General features: G+C 53.4%; 1 protein-coding gene across 21 annotated transcripts in view; it reads left to right on the top strand.

Annotated features, from left to right (window-relative positions):
- Positions 1 to 15,955, top strand: part of KIF1A (kinesin family member 1A) — a 99,971-nt gene that overhangs the window by 12,365 nt on the left and 71,651 nt on the right. For 20 of the 21 annotated variants that reach the window (XM_027590356.2, XM_027590364.2, XM_035726726.1 and 17 more), the window contains exon 2: positions 11,133 to 11,299. In XM_027590356.2, the coding sequence (XP_027446157.1) occupies positions 11,194 to 11,299 (106 nt within the window). In that variant the 5' untranslated portion in view covers positions 11,133 to 11,193. Of the gene's footprint in view, positions 1 to 5,490; positions 5,600 to 11,132; positions 11,300 to 15,955 lie in introns of those variants that run through there. The other variant, XM_027590346.2, reaches the window with a different exon arrangement.

Genomic DNA, 15,955 nt, shown 5'->3' with positions numbered 1-15,955 from the left:
TGAGTAATTTTTTCTGATATTTTTTCCAGTTCATTAATTCTCTGCTCAGCTTCATTTAATTTGCTGATTAACATGTCTGCTAAGTTTTAAAGTTTGAATGGTTACATTTTTATTTCTAAAAGTCCTGCACAGTTCGCCCCTCCCCATATTTTACAGTATTATTTCCCATTCCTGTTTATTTCTCTAAACATTTTAGGCATACATGTTTTATGATCTGTATCAGACAATTTCAATATCTGAAATCCTCGATAGTCCAGGATTAGGATCTAATGCTGGTTCTCGTTTCTTTTCCTTTCCCCCAGCTCTTGCTCATGGTGAATTGCTTCTCCGGTGTTTGGGTAATATTTAATTGTGAGCACACATTTGACTGATCTTCATCTCTGGGGACCTGAGAAGAGAAAGCTATTTCTAAGGAGGATTTGTATTTGTGTTTGTCATGTGCTATAGTTACAGCCGAGACCTACTCTGAGCTGACTTCTCAACTCGGGTTTCACTGATCATATGCAGGTATTGCAAATTTGAAACACAAACCTGCATGAAGACAGGTCTGTGGCCTCAAATTCTCAGAAACAGTGGCTTTTTCACCACATGGAGCTGAGAGTCATTCAGAGTAAGTCTCCTGTGTCCTTTTGATGACAGATGGCTTTTCCCCAGCCCTCCATGTCACTGGGGTTGTAGCTTTAGAAGATCCAACTCTCTGTGGTGATTTGGTTCCAGTCCCAACTTTGTGTGTGTTTGAGGCCAGGCCTCCCATCCTCCATTCAGCAGACGAAGTCCAGTTCTCCACATTTCTGGTGTCAGCATAGGCCTGCCGCTCTTTCCCTGGTGGGCTTGCCTCTTCGATTCAGCTCTTCCTGCTGCCTTTTCTCTCCTTCCTCAGACATTCTCTTATTTTATTCTGGTGTTGGTTATTTGTCCTAAATTTCCAGGTGATTTCTAATGGGAGGGAGTCTTGTCCACCATGTTGCCAGCAGTGGAGGTCTCTCCTTCACCAATTTTTCCTGTTGGTTTGAGGAATATTAATTTTAATGAGCAGACTGTTTTTGTCTTCACACATGCTGGTGTTTGTCAACCAAAATGAGGTCTTTTTATTTATTTACTTATTTGCCTGAACCATTTGGTAATATTTTAAAAAATCTTTAAATATGAACACAGTTTGGAAAAGTCCGATCTATCTGTGAAACTTATTTAGGAAGCCAGCAGGCTTCCCCTCCATCCCCAATCTCTTCTATAGCTCTTTTAGCCGTTTTGTGCTTGTGGATGCTCTTCGGCTCTATCTTGCTAAATAATGTGCTTATTCTACTATTTTTTTTTTTCGGCCTGTTTTAGAAGTTGTGTAAGTAGGATTATAAAGAGTGTACTCCTTTTGTCTTTGGGTCATCTTTTCTCAACGTTCTGTTTGTGAGGCTCATCCATTTATCTTCTCTCCCTCCTGAAATGCCACTAAAATAACGGTGAAGGTAAGTAAAAGGAAGACCTAAGCCCTTCTGGAAGGCTGGAAGGACCGAGAAGTCATAGCAACCCATTGAGAAAATGAAAAGCAGAACCCTCAAGGTGACTGACAACAGACTCAGGAAGCTGAATGCCAAGGAGGCGGCGGGGGGGGGGGGTGGAATTGGGAAGCGACCTGTGGTGTCCCCACAAGGCTGGGGACCTGGGTCTCCCACTGCCTCTGGCAGTGAGGGCAGGATTCTAGAGAGCCTGTCCGGAGTCCACTGACACAGCAGTTAGAGTCCCGGATGTCCCCACCACTCCTCCATCTCCTTCTGCCCCTTCAGCCTGCTGATGCCTCCATTTCCATGACTTAGTCAGTGCTCACAAGTGACTCATTCGTTTTCCCTGCCTGACCCCTCTTCAGATGCACAGATCTAACCACCTCCCTGCATTTTCCATGTATCTCCAGTCCCCTGGTGCTGCTGACACCAGGGTTAAGGGGTCACAGGAGACAGCCCCGCTCTGGTAGAGCCTCAGCTGCTGGCTCACATCCACTGGGCCAGTCTCCAGGCAAACTTGGGTGTCCTGAAGGTCAGCCCAGTAAACCGGCAGCTCCCTGAGGGACGCTGGGGTCTGAATCTACCTGAGAACGATGTGAAGGCCCCCTGGCCTCCAGGCTTTGAGTCCTGCTTTAGCTGCATCCCACAGTTTTGATATGTTATATCTGCACTCGTGTTCAGTTCAAAATATTTTCTAATATCCGATGAGATTTTTTTTCTTTGTTCCATGGGTTATTTAGGATCATATCGCTTAAGCCAAGCAATTAGGGGATTTTTGTAGAGTTTTTGTTGTTGGTTTTTGTTTTTTGGTATTGCTGTCTAGCTCGATTCTACTGTGGTCAGAGAACATTCACTTTATTATTTTAATTTTAAATTAAAATGTGTTAGAATTTGATTTATGACTAGCATATGACTGATTTTAGTACATGTTTTATGTGCTATTTATTTATTTATTTATTTATTGGGCTCCATGCCCAGTGTGGAGCCCAACGTGGGTTGAAATCACGACCCAGATCAAAACCTGAGCTGAGGTCAAGAGTCAGTCACTTAACCGACTGAGCCACGCAGGCGCCCCTTTATGTGAGCTTTAAAAGAATGTATGATATATATTTTTCCTCTTCAGTAGGTGATAGAAGAAGCCAACCAAAAACTTTTATCCTTTTATTTACAACCTGTCTTTTTATTTAAATGTGTCTCTTGGGGGCACCTGGGGGGCTCAGTCAGTTAAGTGTCCGACTCTTGATTTCAGCTCAGGTCATGATCTCAGGGTCGGGAGATGGAGCCCCATGTCGGGCTGCACGCTCAGTGGGGAGTCTGCTTGAGATTCTCTCTTTCCCTCTGCCACCCCCCACCCCTGGCACACACGCGTGCTCTCCCTCTCTCTCTCAAACAGATAAATACAATCTTTTTTAAAAAGGTGTCTCTTGGCAACAGAATAGAATTTTTTAAAAATCTGTTTCGATGGTTATAATGTTTTACTGGGAGTGCTTAGTCCATACTAATTGGGCTTTTATCTGCAGTTTTAAGTCTTCACCTTCCATTTGACCTGGCTTTTTTGGTTGTTGTTCTGTTTTTCCTCCTTTGTTGCCTTCTATTGGATTAATAAAAAAGATTTACATTTTTTTTTTCTGTTCTTGGTACTAAATGGTTAGTTACACATTCTTTTTCTGCTCTTTTGATGATTACCTTAGCAGTTGAAACATGTATCCTTGAAAGTGTAGTATAAATTGTTGCTCTTCCACTTACCTGACCTTGTCTGCGGCTTCCATCGTTACTGTTGACAGGTCAATTGCCAGTCTTATTTTTGTTCCTTTAAAGGTTATCTGTCTTTTTTTTTTTCTGGCTGCTTTTAGGGCTCTTCATCTTTGGCACCCAGTCTTATTATGATGTGTCTTCGTGTAGTGTTCTTTGTGTTTGCAGAGCTTCTTGAATCTGTGGCTTGATATACTTCAGCAATGTTAGACAATTAATGGTCATTATCTTCTTAAGTATTGCTTCCCTCTGATTCCATTTCTTCTTCTTTTAGATTCCAGTAACTTGCATGTTAGACCATGTCACTGTGTCCTATGTTACTCTCTACTTCCTGTGTTTTCCATTCATTTTTTTCCCTGTTCTGTAATCTCTCCAGTTCATGAACACTGCTTTCAGCTCTGTCTAATCTCTTGAGTTCATAATATCAGTTATTGTGTTTTCAGTTCTAGAATTTCCATTAGAAATTCTTTTTTATAGTTTTAGATCTTCTTGCAAAAGTCTCCATTTTTCCGTTTATTTTCTCTGTTCTTTTCTCTTTATTTTGAATATATACGTTATGGTTATTATAAAGTCCTTGTTTGATATCCTAGATCTGGATCATGTGTAGATGTTTCTTTTTTTCCTTTCGTGTTTTTTTTTCTTCCCCCCACTTTTTTTTGAATCCTATAGTCCTGTTTTTTTCACGCCCCGTGACTTTTGAATTAATGTCAGATCTTGCCTATTGAAACACAGTAGAGGCTCTGGATGGCTCACCTTTTTCTTTCCAAGCAGATAGAGTAGACGGTCATCCCTAATTCAGGCAAAGACTTAGCTCAGTCAGGGAAACATTGCAGTTTTGATAAAGTTTATCCTCCCTGTGGTTCTGCCCTGCTTTTAGACTCTGTGCCTCCCAGGGCTTTCAAATCAGGCCCCGGTATGAACTGGAGCCCTCCCTCCCAGTGGATTTTGAATGCTAATCCTTGTCTCTGTAGCACTGAGAACGCAGAAGCCTCCTCTTTGATTTGCAGAGGCTTTCTGCTTGTGGTTTTTTTTTTTTTTTTATTATGTTATGTTAGTCACCATACATTACATCATTAGTTTTGATGTAGTGTTCCATGATTCATTGTTTGCATATAACACCCAGTGCTCCATGCAGTACGTGCCCTCTGCTTGTGTTTTTAAACTCCTGCCCCTCATACCTTCTGAGCTGGGCACCTATCTTAAGGGGAGAACTGGCAGAGCGAAGCTCCCTACCTCTTTCTCCTGGGATTTTGGCCTCTCAAGTTTGCCTCTCTTGACCAAAAGCTCAGTGGGTTTCTCCATCCCTCAGCAACAGCTCTCTGCCTGGGAAGACTCCAGACTCCCAGCCTCTTGCCCCGTGCCCAGAATGCAAATGTGTTGAGGGAGAAAGTGCTGTGGCGTGTTGGAATGTTGTCTCCTGTCCGGCAGCCCCCCATCTCTGGAATCTTGGCCTGCTCGTCCGCGTGGCTCCAGTAGCTCTTTGGTTCTCATTGTGAGATTTTACCCAGCTTCTCGAGCTGGGCATGGTGGGAGGGAGCATTGCCGGGGCTGCCGGCCCTACTGCCTGGAAGCAGAAACCGACCTCTGCTCTTGCATGCTGCACGCTAACGCCTGCTCTCAACCCCAGAGCCGTCGCACAGTCTCCATGTGCTCTCGCGATCCTTTCACAGGTGAACTTCTAGCTCTGTTTTTAAATAGGGGAGAGCTGGTTGTTCCAATACCAATCTCACCGAGTTACCTGAAATGCTGCCTTATCATCTGTTGGCTGTGTGTCTGTCTGTCCATCAGTGGTTAGGCTTCGTCTTTTCTGTTGGTCTCTCTGTTCATGTGTCATTGCTGGACTTTGGAGGTTGTTACGGCTTTATAGTAAGTCTGATAGCTGGTAGGGTACCTTCTTTGTTCTTATTTTTCACAGGTCTCTTCGGGACTCCTGCAAAATTCCACTGAAAATCCTGTTGGGATATTTTGCTTATTGGACTTGCACTGAACTAACATAGCTAAATTTGGGGAGAACTGAAAAATTGTGCAATATTGAATCGAACATCTGCTTTCATAAATATTTTCTTTATTCCTAATTATTTCCTATTTCAGTACTGAGCATTGCTTACTCAACAAATATAGCCTCTTTTTTTTTTTTTTTTTACGGCACAAGGCATGTTGCTAAATGCTAGAAATCTCATTTCAGTTTACATTCTCACCAGGAATCCATGACCTTGCTCTCGCTTTTCCCACCCCAGCTGGATTGGCCTACTACTTTTCGCCATTTGGAGAGTGCAGAGATTTTGCAGCATAAGGAAACTCAGATTCTCAGGGAGGCACCTCCCTCCAGTCCCCTCCTGGGCGGTCATTTTTGGGTACGAGAGGGTGAGACTGTGGGAAAAACGCTTACGGTATGTGCATGAGTGTGCGTGCTGTGGTTGTAAGGGCTCTGGGGTGTGGCTGGGCACGATTCCAGCCCCCAGCTCTGCTCTCCATCCACCCAGGCTTCTGTTCACGTCCTGCACTTGTCCACCCTCAGTGGTCAGCTGCTCTCGTGCTTCCGTCCCTGCGGCCTTTGGAAGAGCTGTGCTTGCCCGAGGGGACGGTTCTGCTCCATGTCCAGCCTGTTCTGGGGAGTCCTGAGGGGTCATACACCTGACTCTGGGCAGGGCCCGGGAGTTCATCGCCCGAAGTCTGCATTGATCCCAGCCCCTGTGGGGCTCCCCTCCATCTGCAAAGAGAGACAGGCCCAGGATCCTCCTCAGGACCTTTGTGCTCTGTCCCCAGGGGTTCTTCTAGATGGGAGGGGCTCTTTGGGGCAGATTCTCCTGAGAGTGGCAATTACAGATGGGGAGTGTGAAGCAGAAGACACCCTTTTCAGAGGGAAGATTTCCTGGAACCCCAGTGTGGGAGAGTCTCAAGACCTCTCCCCTAAGCCTTTGCTCCACTTGGATGCCTTCAGTGATGGATCGAATGGCCGTCTCGGTTCATTTTAGACAGCGGTGGGTCTTCATGTCAGGCTGAGTTCTGTTTTCTGGAGCTCTTGGCCATTCCTGGAACCAGCAGCCCCTGCCCTGAGCTTGTCCTCCTCCGTGTTCTCAGGAGCCCTGTCCCTCAAGCCCCCGAGCCCCCCTTGGGTGGCCAGCTGCAGTGTCAGGCTGGCAGCCCATCAGTGGCCTGTGGGAAAGACCTTTCAGAGTGGCCAGAGCAGCACCGAAATTCTGCAGGGAGTTTTTGCTAGCTTTCCTCAGGATCCCAGGCCCTGGGACATGGAATCACTTTGGGGTCATCCACTTCAATCCTGTTATTTCACAGATGGGTAAACCGAGGCCCAGGGGTTAAGTCACATGGCTGAGACAAAGGCAGGACCGGGACTGAGTCCTCTGGTCCCCGGCTTGCACCTCTTCCACGTGACTTAGATGCAGCGTCAGGAATGCCCAGGGCGCCTGCAGCATGAGCTAGGAGCTGTGGGACATGGTACTGAAATGCAGAGCTCTGTCCCCTTGCCTAGGACCACCTGCCCCATCGTATGGATTTGCTGAGTGAACCATTTCCTTTCCTGCTAATTTGGAGACCATACTATTGCTGGTTCCGGCTGCCAGGGAGAGCCCCAGGATGTAGGGTATGGGAGGACATTCTGGAACCATGTTCTGTTTTATAACACCCTTGACATGTTGATGATTTAAAGGCCCAGACTATGTCAGGGTCATGGTTTCAGACAGAGAATCTCCATCCCATGACAGCTCTCCCCGCTGCAGGTGAACGCCTACACACCGCTTGTTCCCATACGGGAATGGAGGACAGTGCTCCCACCAGGTCCCTGGCCAGGTGGGCTGGGCCGGGGCTTAGGAGTGCGAGTCAGAGGGTGGCGGTGTTCTGGGACTTCCGCTGACCTCACCCTTGCAAGGCCCCCAGCGCAGGGCTGTCCAGCCCTCTTCATCCTGGGCCTCTGCGTCGGGACACGGCCTTGTTCTGGCGCCCTGCCGGGGGCTAGGGGACCGCAGGGCCCTGGGTGCTCTGAAGAGGCCGTGCCTCAGAGACATGTTTGGCAGCATTTTTCTGTGGAAACAGACGCTCGAAGGTGGTTCCATTCCTGGGACCCCCTAGAAGCTTCCCTGGGAAGGCAAGGCCAGACTCTGGCCCTGCAGGGGCCTGTGTGTCTCCGCAAACCCCAGCTGCCGGCCTCAGAGCAGCCGCAGAGCACTGGCACAGAGTCAGAAGGAGAAGGGCCGTGTCTGGGGCTGTGTCTGGGGCGGTGTCGTGCCTACCTGTCAGCCACCTGCTGCAGGGCAGGGTGGCTTGGCCTCCGCCTTGGGAGACTCACCCGTTTATCATCGGGTCTTCAGCAGCTCTAGCTTTAGTGAAAACAAGATTTTTCTGTACCTTTGTGGTTCCTGGTGGGGCTGGAGGCTCTGCGTGCCCCAGCACCACAGGACCGTCCCCCAATGCCTGTTACTGCACTCTTGCCCACAGGGACACTCAGCCCTGCCTGGGAGCCCGGGGTGGCACTGTGCCAGGCCTCCCTCCTCCCAGGCCGCCCCAGGGTCCCCCGGGCTGCGTCCCTTCCACACACCCTGCCCCGATCGTGACGCCCGGGGAGTTGACCGCCATCCGGTGTACTGGGTGAAGCCCTCTGGTCTCTCGCTGCAATCCAAGGCCTGCCCCTGTTCCAGGGTCCCCTCTGGGCTCATTGGTCTGGGCGTGTAGGGCAGGTGGGGGCATGCGCAGGGATGAGGTGTCACGTGCACCCCCCAATAAGCGCAACCCTGTTGTTCCCCCTGTGACCCCACGTGCTCAGCCCAGATGCTCCCACAGGGAAGCCAACCCACCTCCTTCCAGCCTCCTGTCTCACCCGGATCTTGCTGCACATACTGCTCTGTTCACACACTTCTGGCCTGTGAGCTTCCAGGGCCCAGGGACAGTCCTGTCAAGTGGGTATGGGCCCCCCAGGGCCTACGTCCTTGGGGAGCTGCGTTCTTGGTGTGAGTGTGAAGCTGACCTTCCAAGGGATGTGAAGGTCAGCTTCATGCTCACCAAGGTTGTCACAGAGCAGGCCTGGTGGGTTTGGCACCCCACTCGTTTTTCATGGCGTCCGGTGGCCGGGCCGGGGGGTCACTGCTGCAGAACCTCTGCCCCGGGCAGCGCTGGGCTCCAGCAGCAGTTTCTCTCCTGCGTTTTGTCCTTTTAGTTCCTAAAATTTTCACCAAGTAGCGCATGTAGGTGAAGCGCCCAAGGCGATGGGCCAGGAGGCTCCTGGAGGGATGGCTCCTGCTTAGCCCTCCCTGCATTTGCTTCTGGGGTTGGTCCCTTGCTCATGCCCGTCTGCTCACATGGAGATCTGTCCAGTGTCTGTATCTAATGTAAAGGTTCAGCTGTTCTGCAGCATCGCTCCAGCAGAGCCCCCCCGCCTTCCCGAAGCTCCAGCAGAGACCCCCCCCGCCGTCCCCGACGCTCCAGCAGAGCCCCCCCGCCTTCCCGACGCTCTAGCAGAGACCCCCCGCCTTCCCGACGCTCCAGCAGAAACCCCCCGCCTTCCCGACGCTCCAGCAGAGCCCCCCCGCCTTCCCGACGCTCCAGCAGAGACCCCCCGCCTTCCCGACGCTCCAGCAGAGCCCCCCCCGCCTTCCCGACGCTCCAGCAGAGCCCCCCCGCCTTCCCGACGCTCCAGCAGAGACCCCCCGCCTTCCCGACGCTCCAGCAGAGCCCCCCCGCCGTCCCCGACGCTCCAGCAGAGCCCCCCCGCCTTCCCGACGCTCTAGCAGAGACCCCCCGCCTTCCCGACGCTCCAGCAGAAACCCCCCGCCTTCCCGACGCTCCAGCAGAGACCCCCCGCCTTCCCGACGCTCCAGCAGAGACCCCCCGCCTTCCCGACGCTCCAGCAGAGACCCCCCGCCTTCCCGACGCTCCAGCAGAGACCCCCCGCCTTCCCGACGCTCCAGCAGAGACCCCCCACCTACCCGACGCTCCAGCAGAGACCCCCCCTGCCGTCCCCGACGCTCCAGCAGAGCCCCCCCGCCTTCCCGACGCTCCAGCAGAGCCCCCCCGCCTTCCCGACGCTCCAGCAGAGACCCCCCGCCTTCCCGACGCTCCAGCAGAGCCCCCCCGCCTTCCCGACGCTCCAGCAGAGACCCCCCCGCCTTCCCGACGCTCCAGCAGAGACCCCCCGCCTTCCCGACGCTCCAGCAGAGACCCCCCGCCTTCCCGACGCTCCAGCAGAGACCCCCCGCCTTCCCGACGCTCCAGCAGAGACCCCCGCACCGTCCCCGATGCTCTAGCAGAGACCCCGCCTTCCCGACGCTCCAGCAGAGACCCCCGCCCCCCACTGTCCCCACTGCTCCTCAGCAGTTCGGGTGTTTCTTTACCATCGTCTGGTGTGCGTGTGAGATGCCTGTGCCATTCCCGTTCTCCACCGTCTGTGGTCTGTCGTTCTCTCTGGAAGTTTACAGAATCTCTCCGTTAGCCCTCGAGTGCTGACATGTCACAGTTTGCTAGGTGTGTGACGTTCTCCGGCCGGCGGGGTGGGTGGTGGGTGCTTTGGATTTGGAGACTCGCGACTCTGGCAGTCCTGGGAGGTTTTCTCGAGTTTTCTCTCAGTGGCTCCTTTTCACTCCTCAAGTCTTATCTCTCCCCTTTCCTGGAAAATCACTTAATTCCAGCCTTTTAGTTTACTTTTAAAGTTTGTGTTCTCATATTTTTAATTTCGAGGAACTCTCTTATTCATTAAATGGTCCTTTTTAAAAATAGCATTCTCCACCCATTCGTGGGCGTAGCAACTTTTCTTTCTGAGAACATTAATTACAAGGAATTTAGAAAATACTTTCCTTCTCTTCCCTGCACTATTTCATGCTGCCATGTTCCTTTCCTGGTGGTTTTAGCATCTGTTAGTTCTTGCTGGAGGGTGTGGTCCTGGCAGGTCTCCCCAGGTTCTCGGCTGGGGGGGTTCCCGCACGGGCTTCCCAGGGCTAGGCATCTCGGGTGTACCTCAGCCCCCTCCCTGTAGCAGGTGCTCCATGCCCGCTCTCTTCTGGGCCGTGGGCTCCCAGGCTGGGCAGGGCTCACTCTCTCCTGCCTGGTGGTGGGGGAGGTCCGGGCCCTGGATGTCTGCAGGGGGAGGGTGGGGGCCCAGGGTTCTTCACGAGTCTGCCAGGGCCGCTGTACCACAGTTCCGCAGACTGGTGGCCTAGAGAACGGAGACATATTATCTCCTGGTCTGGAGGCTGGAAGTCCGAGATGAGGTGTGAACAGGGCTGGTTCCTTCTGCTGCCACGGTCTGGGCTTTGTCTGCTGTCCACCTTAGCCGTTCTTTGGCTTGTAGAAGCATCGCCCCGACCTCTGCTTTTGTCTTCATGTGATGTTCTCCTTGTGCTTCTCTGCCCAGTTGTTCTCTTTTGTAAGGACTCCATATTGAGTTCGGGGCTCACCTGACTCCCGCGTAACCTCATCTTCATCGGTCACATCTGCAAGGACCCCGTCTCCAAATAAGGTCACATTCTGAGGTCCTTGGGTTTAGGACTTCAACACAGAGATTTTGAGGGGACATAATTCAACCCATAGCAGGTTTAATGCTGGCTTTCCACCAACACCCGTTTTTGGTCCCCCCTGGAAGCCAGCCTTCAGAGGCACCGAGAGCCTTGCTGGCTCCCACTGAGTGGATTGGCGTGTTTCTTGTTGGGCTCCAGATTTCCCGGGCTTGCTAAGCCAGGCTGCACTCGTCCCGTCGCTGTCTCGTCCAAGAGTTGTGGTGTTTCTCGTCTGTAGCTGCCCCATCCAGTCCCCCGTCCCTGTGGATTAGCACCGCATGCAGGTGTCAGTGGGATTTTGGAAGGGAGAAGGTTCAGTCACCAACCAGAAGGAGCTGTTCTGCCTTTCTGGGTATTTTTTCTAATTCATGTCTCCCTTTTTCTCAAGGTGTCTCCGAGCTCACTCGGGCTCCCAACACTGCTAAGGGTGACCCACAAAGGCCGGAGAGATGGCCGGGGCCTCCGTGAAGGTGGCGGTACGCGTCCGCCCCTTTAATTCCCGGGAAATGAGCCGAGACTCCAAGTGCATCATCCAGATGTCTGGAAGCACCACAAGTGAGTATTGGTGATGGGGTGTCCATGGGTGGCTCGTCGCTCGGGGCCACACGTCCCGGGCTGCCCAGCTAGACGGGGCGGCCAGCCTGGCACCCCCAGCTCCCTCCTCGTCCACATGGTGTGTTGGTTCCCTGGGCTGGCAGGGACAAAAGACCACAAATGGGGGGTGGCTCCAACAACAGTTCTGAAGGCCGATGTCTGAAATCAGGGTACTGACAGGGTCGTGCTGCCTCTGACGTTCTAGAGGACTCTCCTTCCTGCCTCTTGCGGCTTCTGCTGGTCCGGCCATCTTGGCTTGTAGCTGGCGTCAGCAGTCAGCACATGACTTCACATAGGAACACCGACCAGCCGGCAGGTGGGCGGGGGTGGTCTAGATGGGGGATGGGCACTCAGGAGGGCACTTGTTGTGAGCACTGGGCCTGTGTGTAAGTGAGAATCATTGAAACCAGTCCTCCATGGTGTGTGTACTAACTAGCATTTAAATACAGGCTTGAAACACCAAAAGAGAAAAGAACGCTGATCCCTGGATTTAGGACCCACCCTGCTTCGGCATGACCTCACTGTGACAGCTAATTCCATCTTCAAAGACCCCGTTTCCAAAGAAGGTCACCCTCTGAGGCTCAGGATGGACGTGAATTAGGGGGGCACTTTCTGACCCAGTACATGAGGTTACGGATTTCTCATCTTGTTTCAGCTGCCCTACATTTATACATTTATATGTTATTTTATTCAGCCTGTTCTCTTGCCTTGTTTGTGATTGTAGGTCATCTCCAACCGTCCTGAGGAGGGGGAGGCCTGCAGTCCACAGGCTAATAGGCGGTAGTAAGAGAGGGAATGACAGTGTGGTGCTCAGGGAGGCAGATGAGCCCTGACAGGCTTCGTTAGCTCACAGGCTGCTGGCAGGAGAGAGCACCCACTCTGAGCCTGGCCTTTGCTCTTTTGGCTTGAAATTTTGGATCAAATTGGCCCCGCATGCAGATGAGTGGCCAGATTCTCACAACCCGAGCAGCACCCCGGGAGACCCTCCTGCTCCCTGTCCACCTCTGCTTCCAACACGGAGGTTAGCAGGGCTTGTTTCGGGTCCCACAAAAACCGAGCCAGGGTCTGGGTTATGTCTCCAGCTGATTAACAGCCTGCCCCCATGCTTGTGACTTAGAACAAGAATTCTGGGCTCAGCAGGTGGTTTGCTCCTGGGGTCCCTCGAGCAGTGACCACGGCTGTCACGGCAGGCTCAGGGGGTACAAGCCATACCGTGTGATTGGTGCCGGCTGCTCGCTCACACTTCATCCTGATGTTGTAGAATGGATGGCAGGTCTCACCCCCCACGTAACCTACCCCACCTGCTATCCAGGTTCAGAGGGAGGGGCTGGCCAAGGGGAGGGGCACTCAGCGCCGAGAGCAGCTGCCTCCCTAGGCCTGTTGGGGGGGTGAGGGTTCAGGTGTCTCTAGAATGTTCTGAGCACCTGTAGGCTCTGTGGGAAGGGGTGGGGGCTGGGAGGTGGTCTTTCCAGAAGCCCGTGGAGCTCTGTGGTCCTTCATCCCGGGTGGGCAGGTCATGGATGCCCCGCTCAGAGCTTGCTTGGGGGCCGTTGGGCATGGTGTGGCCATGCACATCTGAGGTCTCGTCATGGCTCTTAGGAATGGTGTTGCCTCCACTGGGTCCCTGGAAGCAGACCCTGACGTGAGGATTCGGGTGCCAAGGGTTTATTGAGGAGGTGGTCCCAGGCTACGTGGGGAGAGAACGTGGACGTGGGGAGGAAGCTGTGGAGGGCGCTGATGCATGGGTAACCGCCACAGACAGCAGCGCTCGGGTCGCTGGGACCCTCTGACATAGAGGATGCATCTCTGCATTGTCCTCCCCGAGGCTGGGTGCTTGTCTAGCATCTGCCCCAGTGTGAGCTGAGGGTTGGTCCAGGGGCCTGGTTTCCTTGTGACCAGAGAGGAGCTCAGGTGGTGTGACTCATGCCTTAAGATGGGAAGCCAGGTGCTGCACAGAAACTGTGACCCTGGGCGCCTGGGTGGCTCAGTCGGTTAAGCGACTGCCTTCGGCTCAGGTCATGATCCTGGAGTCCCGGGATCGAGTCCCGCATCGGGCTCCCTGCTCGGCAGGGAGTCTGCTTCTCCCTCTGACCCTCTTCCCTCTCGTGCTATCTCTCATTCTCTCTCTCTCAAATAAATAAATAAAATCTTTAAAAAAAAAAAAAAAAGAAAAAAGAAACTGTGACCCTGGGTGGGAACCATGACATCTTGGGTGAGAACTGTGGTTCCTGGATGCAAACCATGGCCTCTAGTTACCACTGTTACCCCGGTGGGAACTGTTACCCCAGGTGGGCATTGTGCCCGAGGGTTGGAAATGTGATCCCTGGTGAGAACCATGACCTCTGATGGGAACCATGACTCCTGGTGGGAACTGTAACCTCTGATGAGAACTGTTCCCTGGTGGGAACCGTGACCCCTGGTGGGAACCCTGACCTCTGGTGGGAACTGCGACCCCTGGTGGGAACTGTGACCTTTGCTGGGAGCTGTGACCCTGGGTGGGCAGAGGACATGCGCCCAAGGAGCTGACAGAGTCTGCCGTGTCACTGTTGGGTGACCCCGGACATCAACAATGAGTGTGGGGACCCCTGTTCCCTCCTGGGGCCTGGCCCATCACCTTGGACAGTCGCTGAGGGTCTTGGCAGGAGGGGCTCACAGGTGACCACACCGTCCGGGAGCCTGCAGAATACAGAACAACACATCAGAGTCGGACCCGTCTTCCCTGGAGCTTGGGAGTGGTCTCGGACAGGGTGTGACAGGCGTCACGGAAGCAGATAGCTGGAGGAGATGATGAGCTGTGGGAGTGAAAACTCTGACCCGCCTCTGGCCCGAGAGACAGAGACGCAGAGACACGGAGAGATAGAGTGTCAGAAGAATGGGTAATTGAGACAGTCACTCGGGGAGCTGTATTCATCTTGGAGAAAACAAAGCAGTGATGGTACTGGTAGAAAGTGCTAGAAGCCATGTCAGAAGCATGGGTGAGGACTGAGGGCTCCCAGAGGAGGGGAGGATGCCCTCCAGCCCTCAGCACAGGAAATCTTGTCTGTGGAGTGGGGTCAGTGGGCAGGATGGGCTTTCCTCCGGGCGACCCGGGGGCAGAGTGGGGCGGGGGGTCCCCCAAGCCAACCCAAGGTGCACAAGCACGGAGCTGTTTGGGTGACGGCTCACAGCCACCTTGTCAGTGTACGTGGGGCCCGTGAGAAGGGGCGGAGACGGTGCTCCACAAGAAGGCTGTGCCAGGCCTCAGGGGCCAGCCTGCGAGTTCAGCAGGGAGCACTTGCCCAGCGAAGCAATAGTCGAGGCCCAGTGATTAGACTGCGTGGCGGCTCTGGCCGCATTCTTGCTCGTCGGCACCTGGCGCCAGGCCATGAGTGTCAGGGCAGGAGGCCGTCCGGCCCTCCCCGCTCCACCCTGCCGGGATGGTGACTTGCTTCTTGGATCTCAAAACTGGGTGCCCACGGGAGATGCAGGGTCCCGGAACATGCCACTCGAAGCTCCATCCTGACACACAAATTAGAAACATTCACAGCTAAACGTAATTTGTTTTCCTGTGTTCATCACCTGTATGAATGATACCTTCCCTTGAACATTTCAGATTTGGCAATTTTGAGAGCCAGCCAAACTGCACAGTGTAAGCTTCGTCCGTGCGTGGCAGGCTTGGGTAGGTTCCTCAGGACTGCAGACGTCCTGTGTGTATCCTCACCCCACTTTACAAGAGAGCAGACTTGGGGACCTCTGGAAGGGTTTCCTGTCTTCTGAGTCCTTCTGGCCATGCAGGGCCTACCTCTCTGGCCTCTTGTGCCCAACCGTAGGCCAGCCCTCAGCCCCAGGCCCTCGGCACCGATGGGAAGTCCGTTTCCTAGGGACAGATGAGCCGTGACAGAAGTGATTTTCCCAGAGGCCAGTGGTGTGAGATCAAGGTGTCAGTGGGGTTGGTTCCTTCTGAGGCTCTGAGAGAATCCACTCCTGGCCTGTTTCCTGCTTGTGGTGGCTGCCACAGGCCTGGGCTAGCCTCCGTCCTCACGTGGGCTTTTCCCTGCACGTGTCTGTCTGTCTCTGGTGGACCCCACTTCTTATAAGGACCCGGGTCACTGGATTTACAGCCTGCCCTAATTGGCATGATCTCATCTTTACTAATCTCATCTTCCAAGACCGTGTTTCCAAAGAAGGTCACATGCTGAGGTTCTAAGTGGATGTGGATTTGGGGAGGATGCCTCTCACCCAGGACAGTGCCTCTGGAGTGGAGGGGACTGGACGAAGGCCACAGGGCCGATGCATCCAGGGCCTGCCCCCAGCCTAACCAGGCCCCACAGGCTCACGCCCAGCCTTCCTGCCTCCAGCCCTCCTCCTGGATCCTGGCAGGCTGGTCCCAGTGTGATTTCAGGCAGTGACCACCATTCTGGATGGCCCCCCCGGAACATTCCAGACCCTTCTTTGCTCATAGTGGTCTTTCTCCCAAAGGCCCTTGTCAACCAGCAGCCCTGTGCACAGACCCAGGTGTTGCAAATGCCTAACTCATCTAAGCCTCCATTTGCCGTCACTGTTCTAGAATGTTCTAGGTTCCAAATAGAGTGAGTCTGGGAATGGAAGCCCGCAGAAGGGAGCTTGGCTGTGGCTGAG

This window comes from Zalophus californianus, chromosome 3 (assembly GCF_009762305.2).
Source record: "Zalophus californianus isolate mZalCal1 chromosome 3, mZalCal1.pri.v2, whole genome shotgun sequence".
Lineage (NCBI taxonomy): Eukaryota > Metazoa > Chordata > Mammalia > Carnivora > Otariidae > Zalophus > Zalophus californianus.
This window is presented reverse-complemented; position numbering and strand designations above follow the sequence as displayed.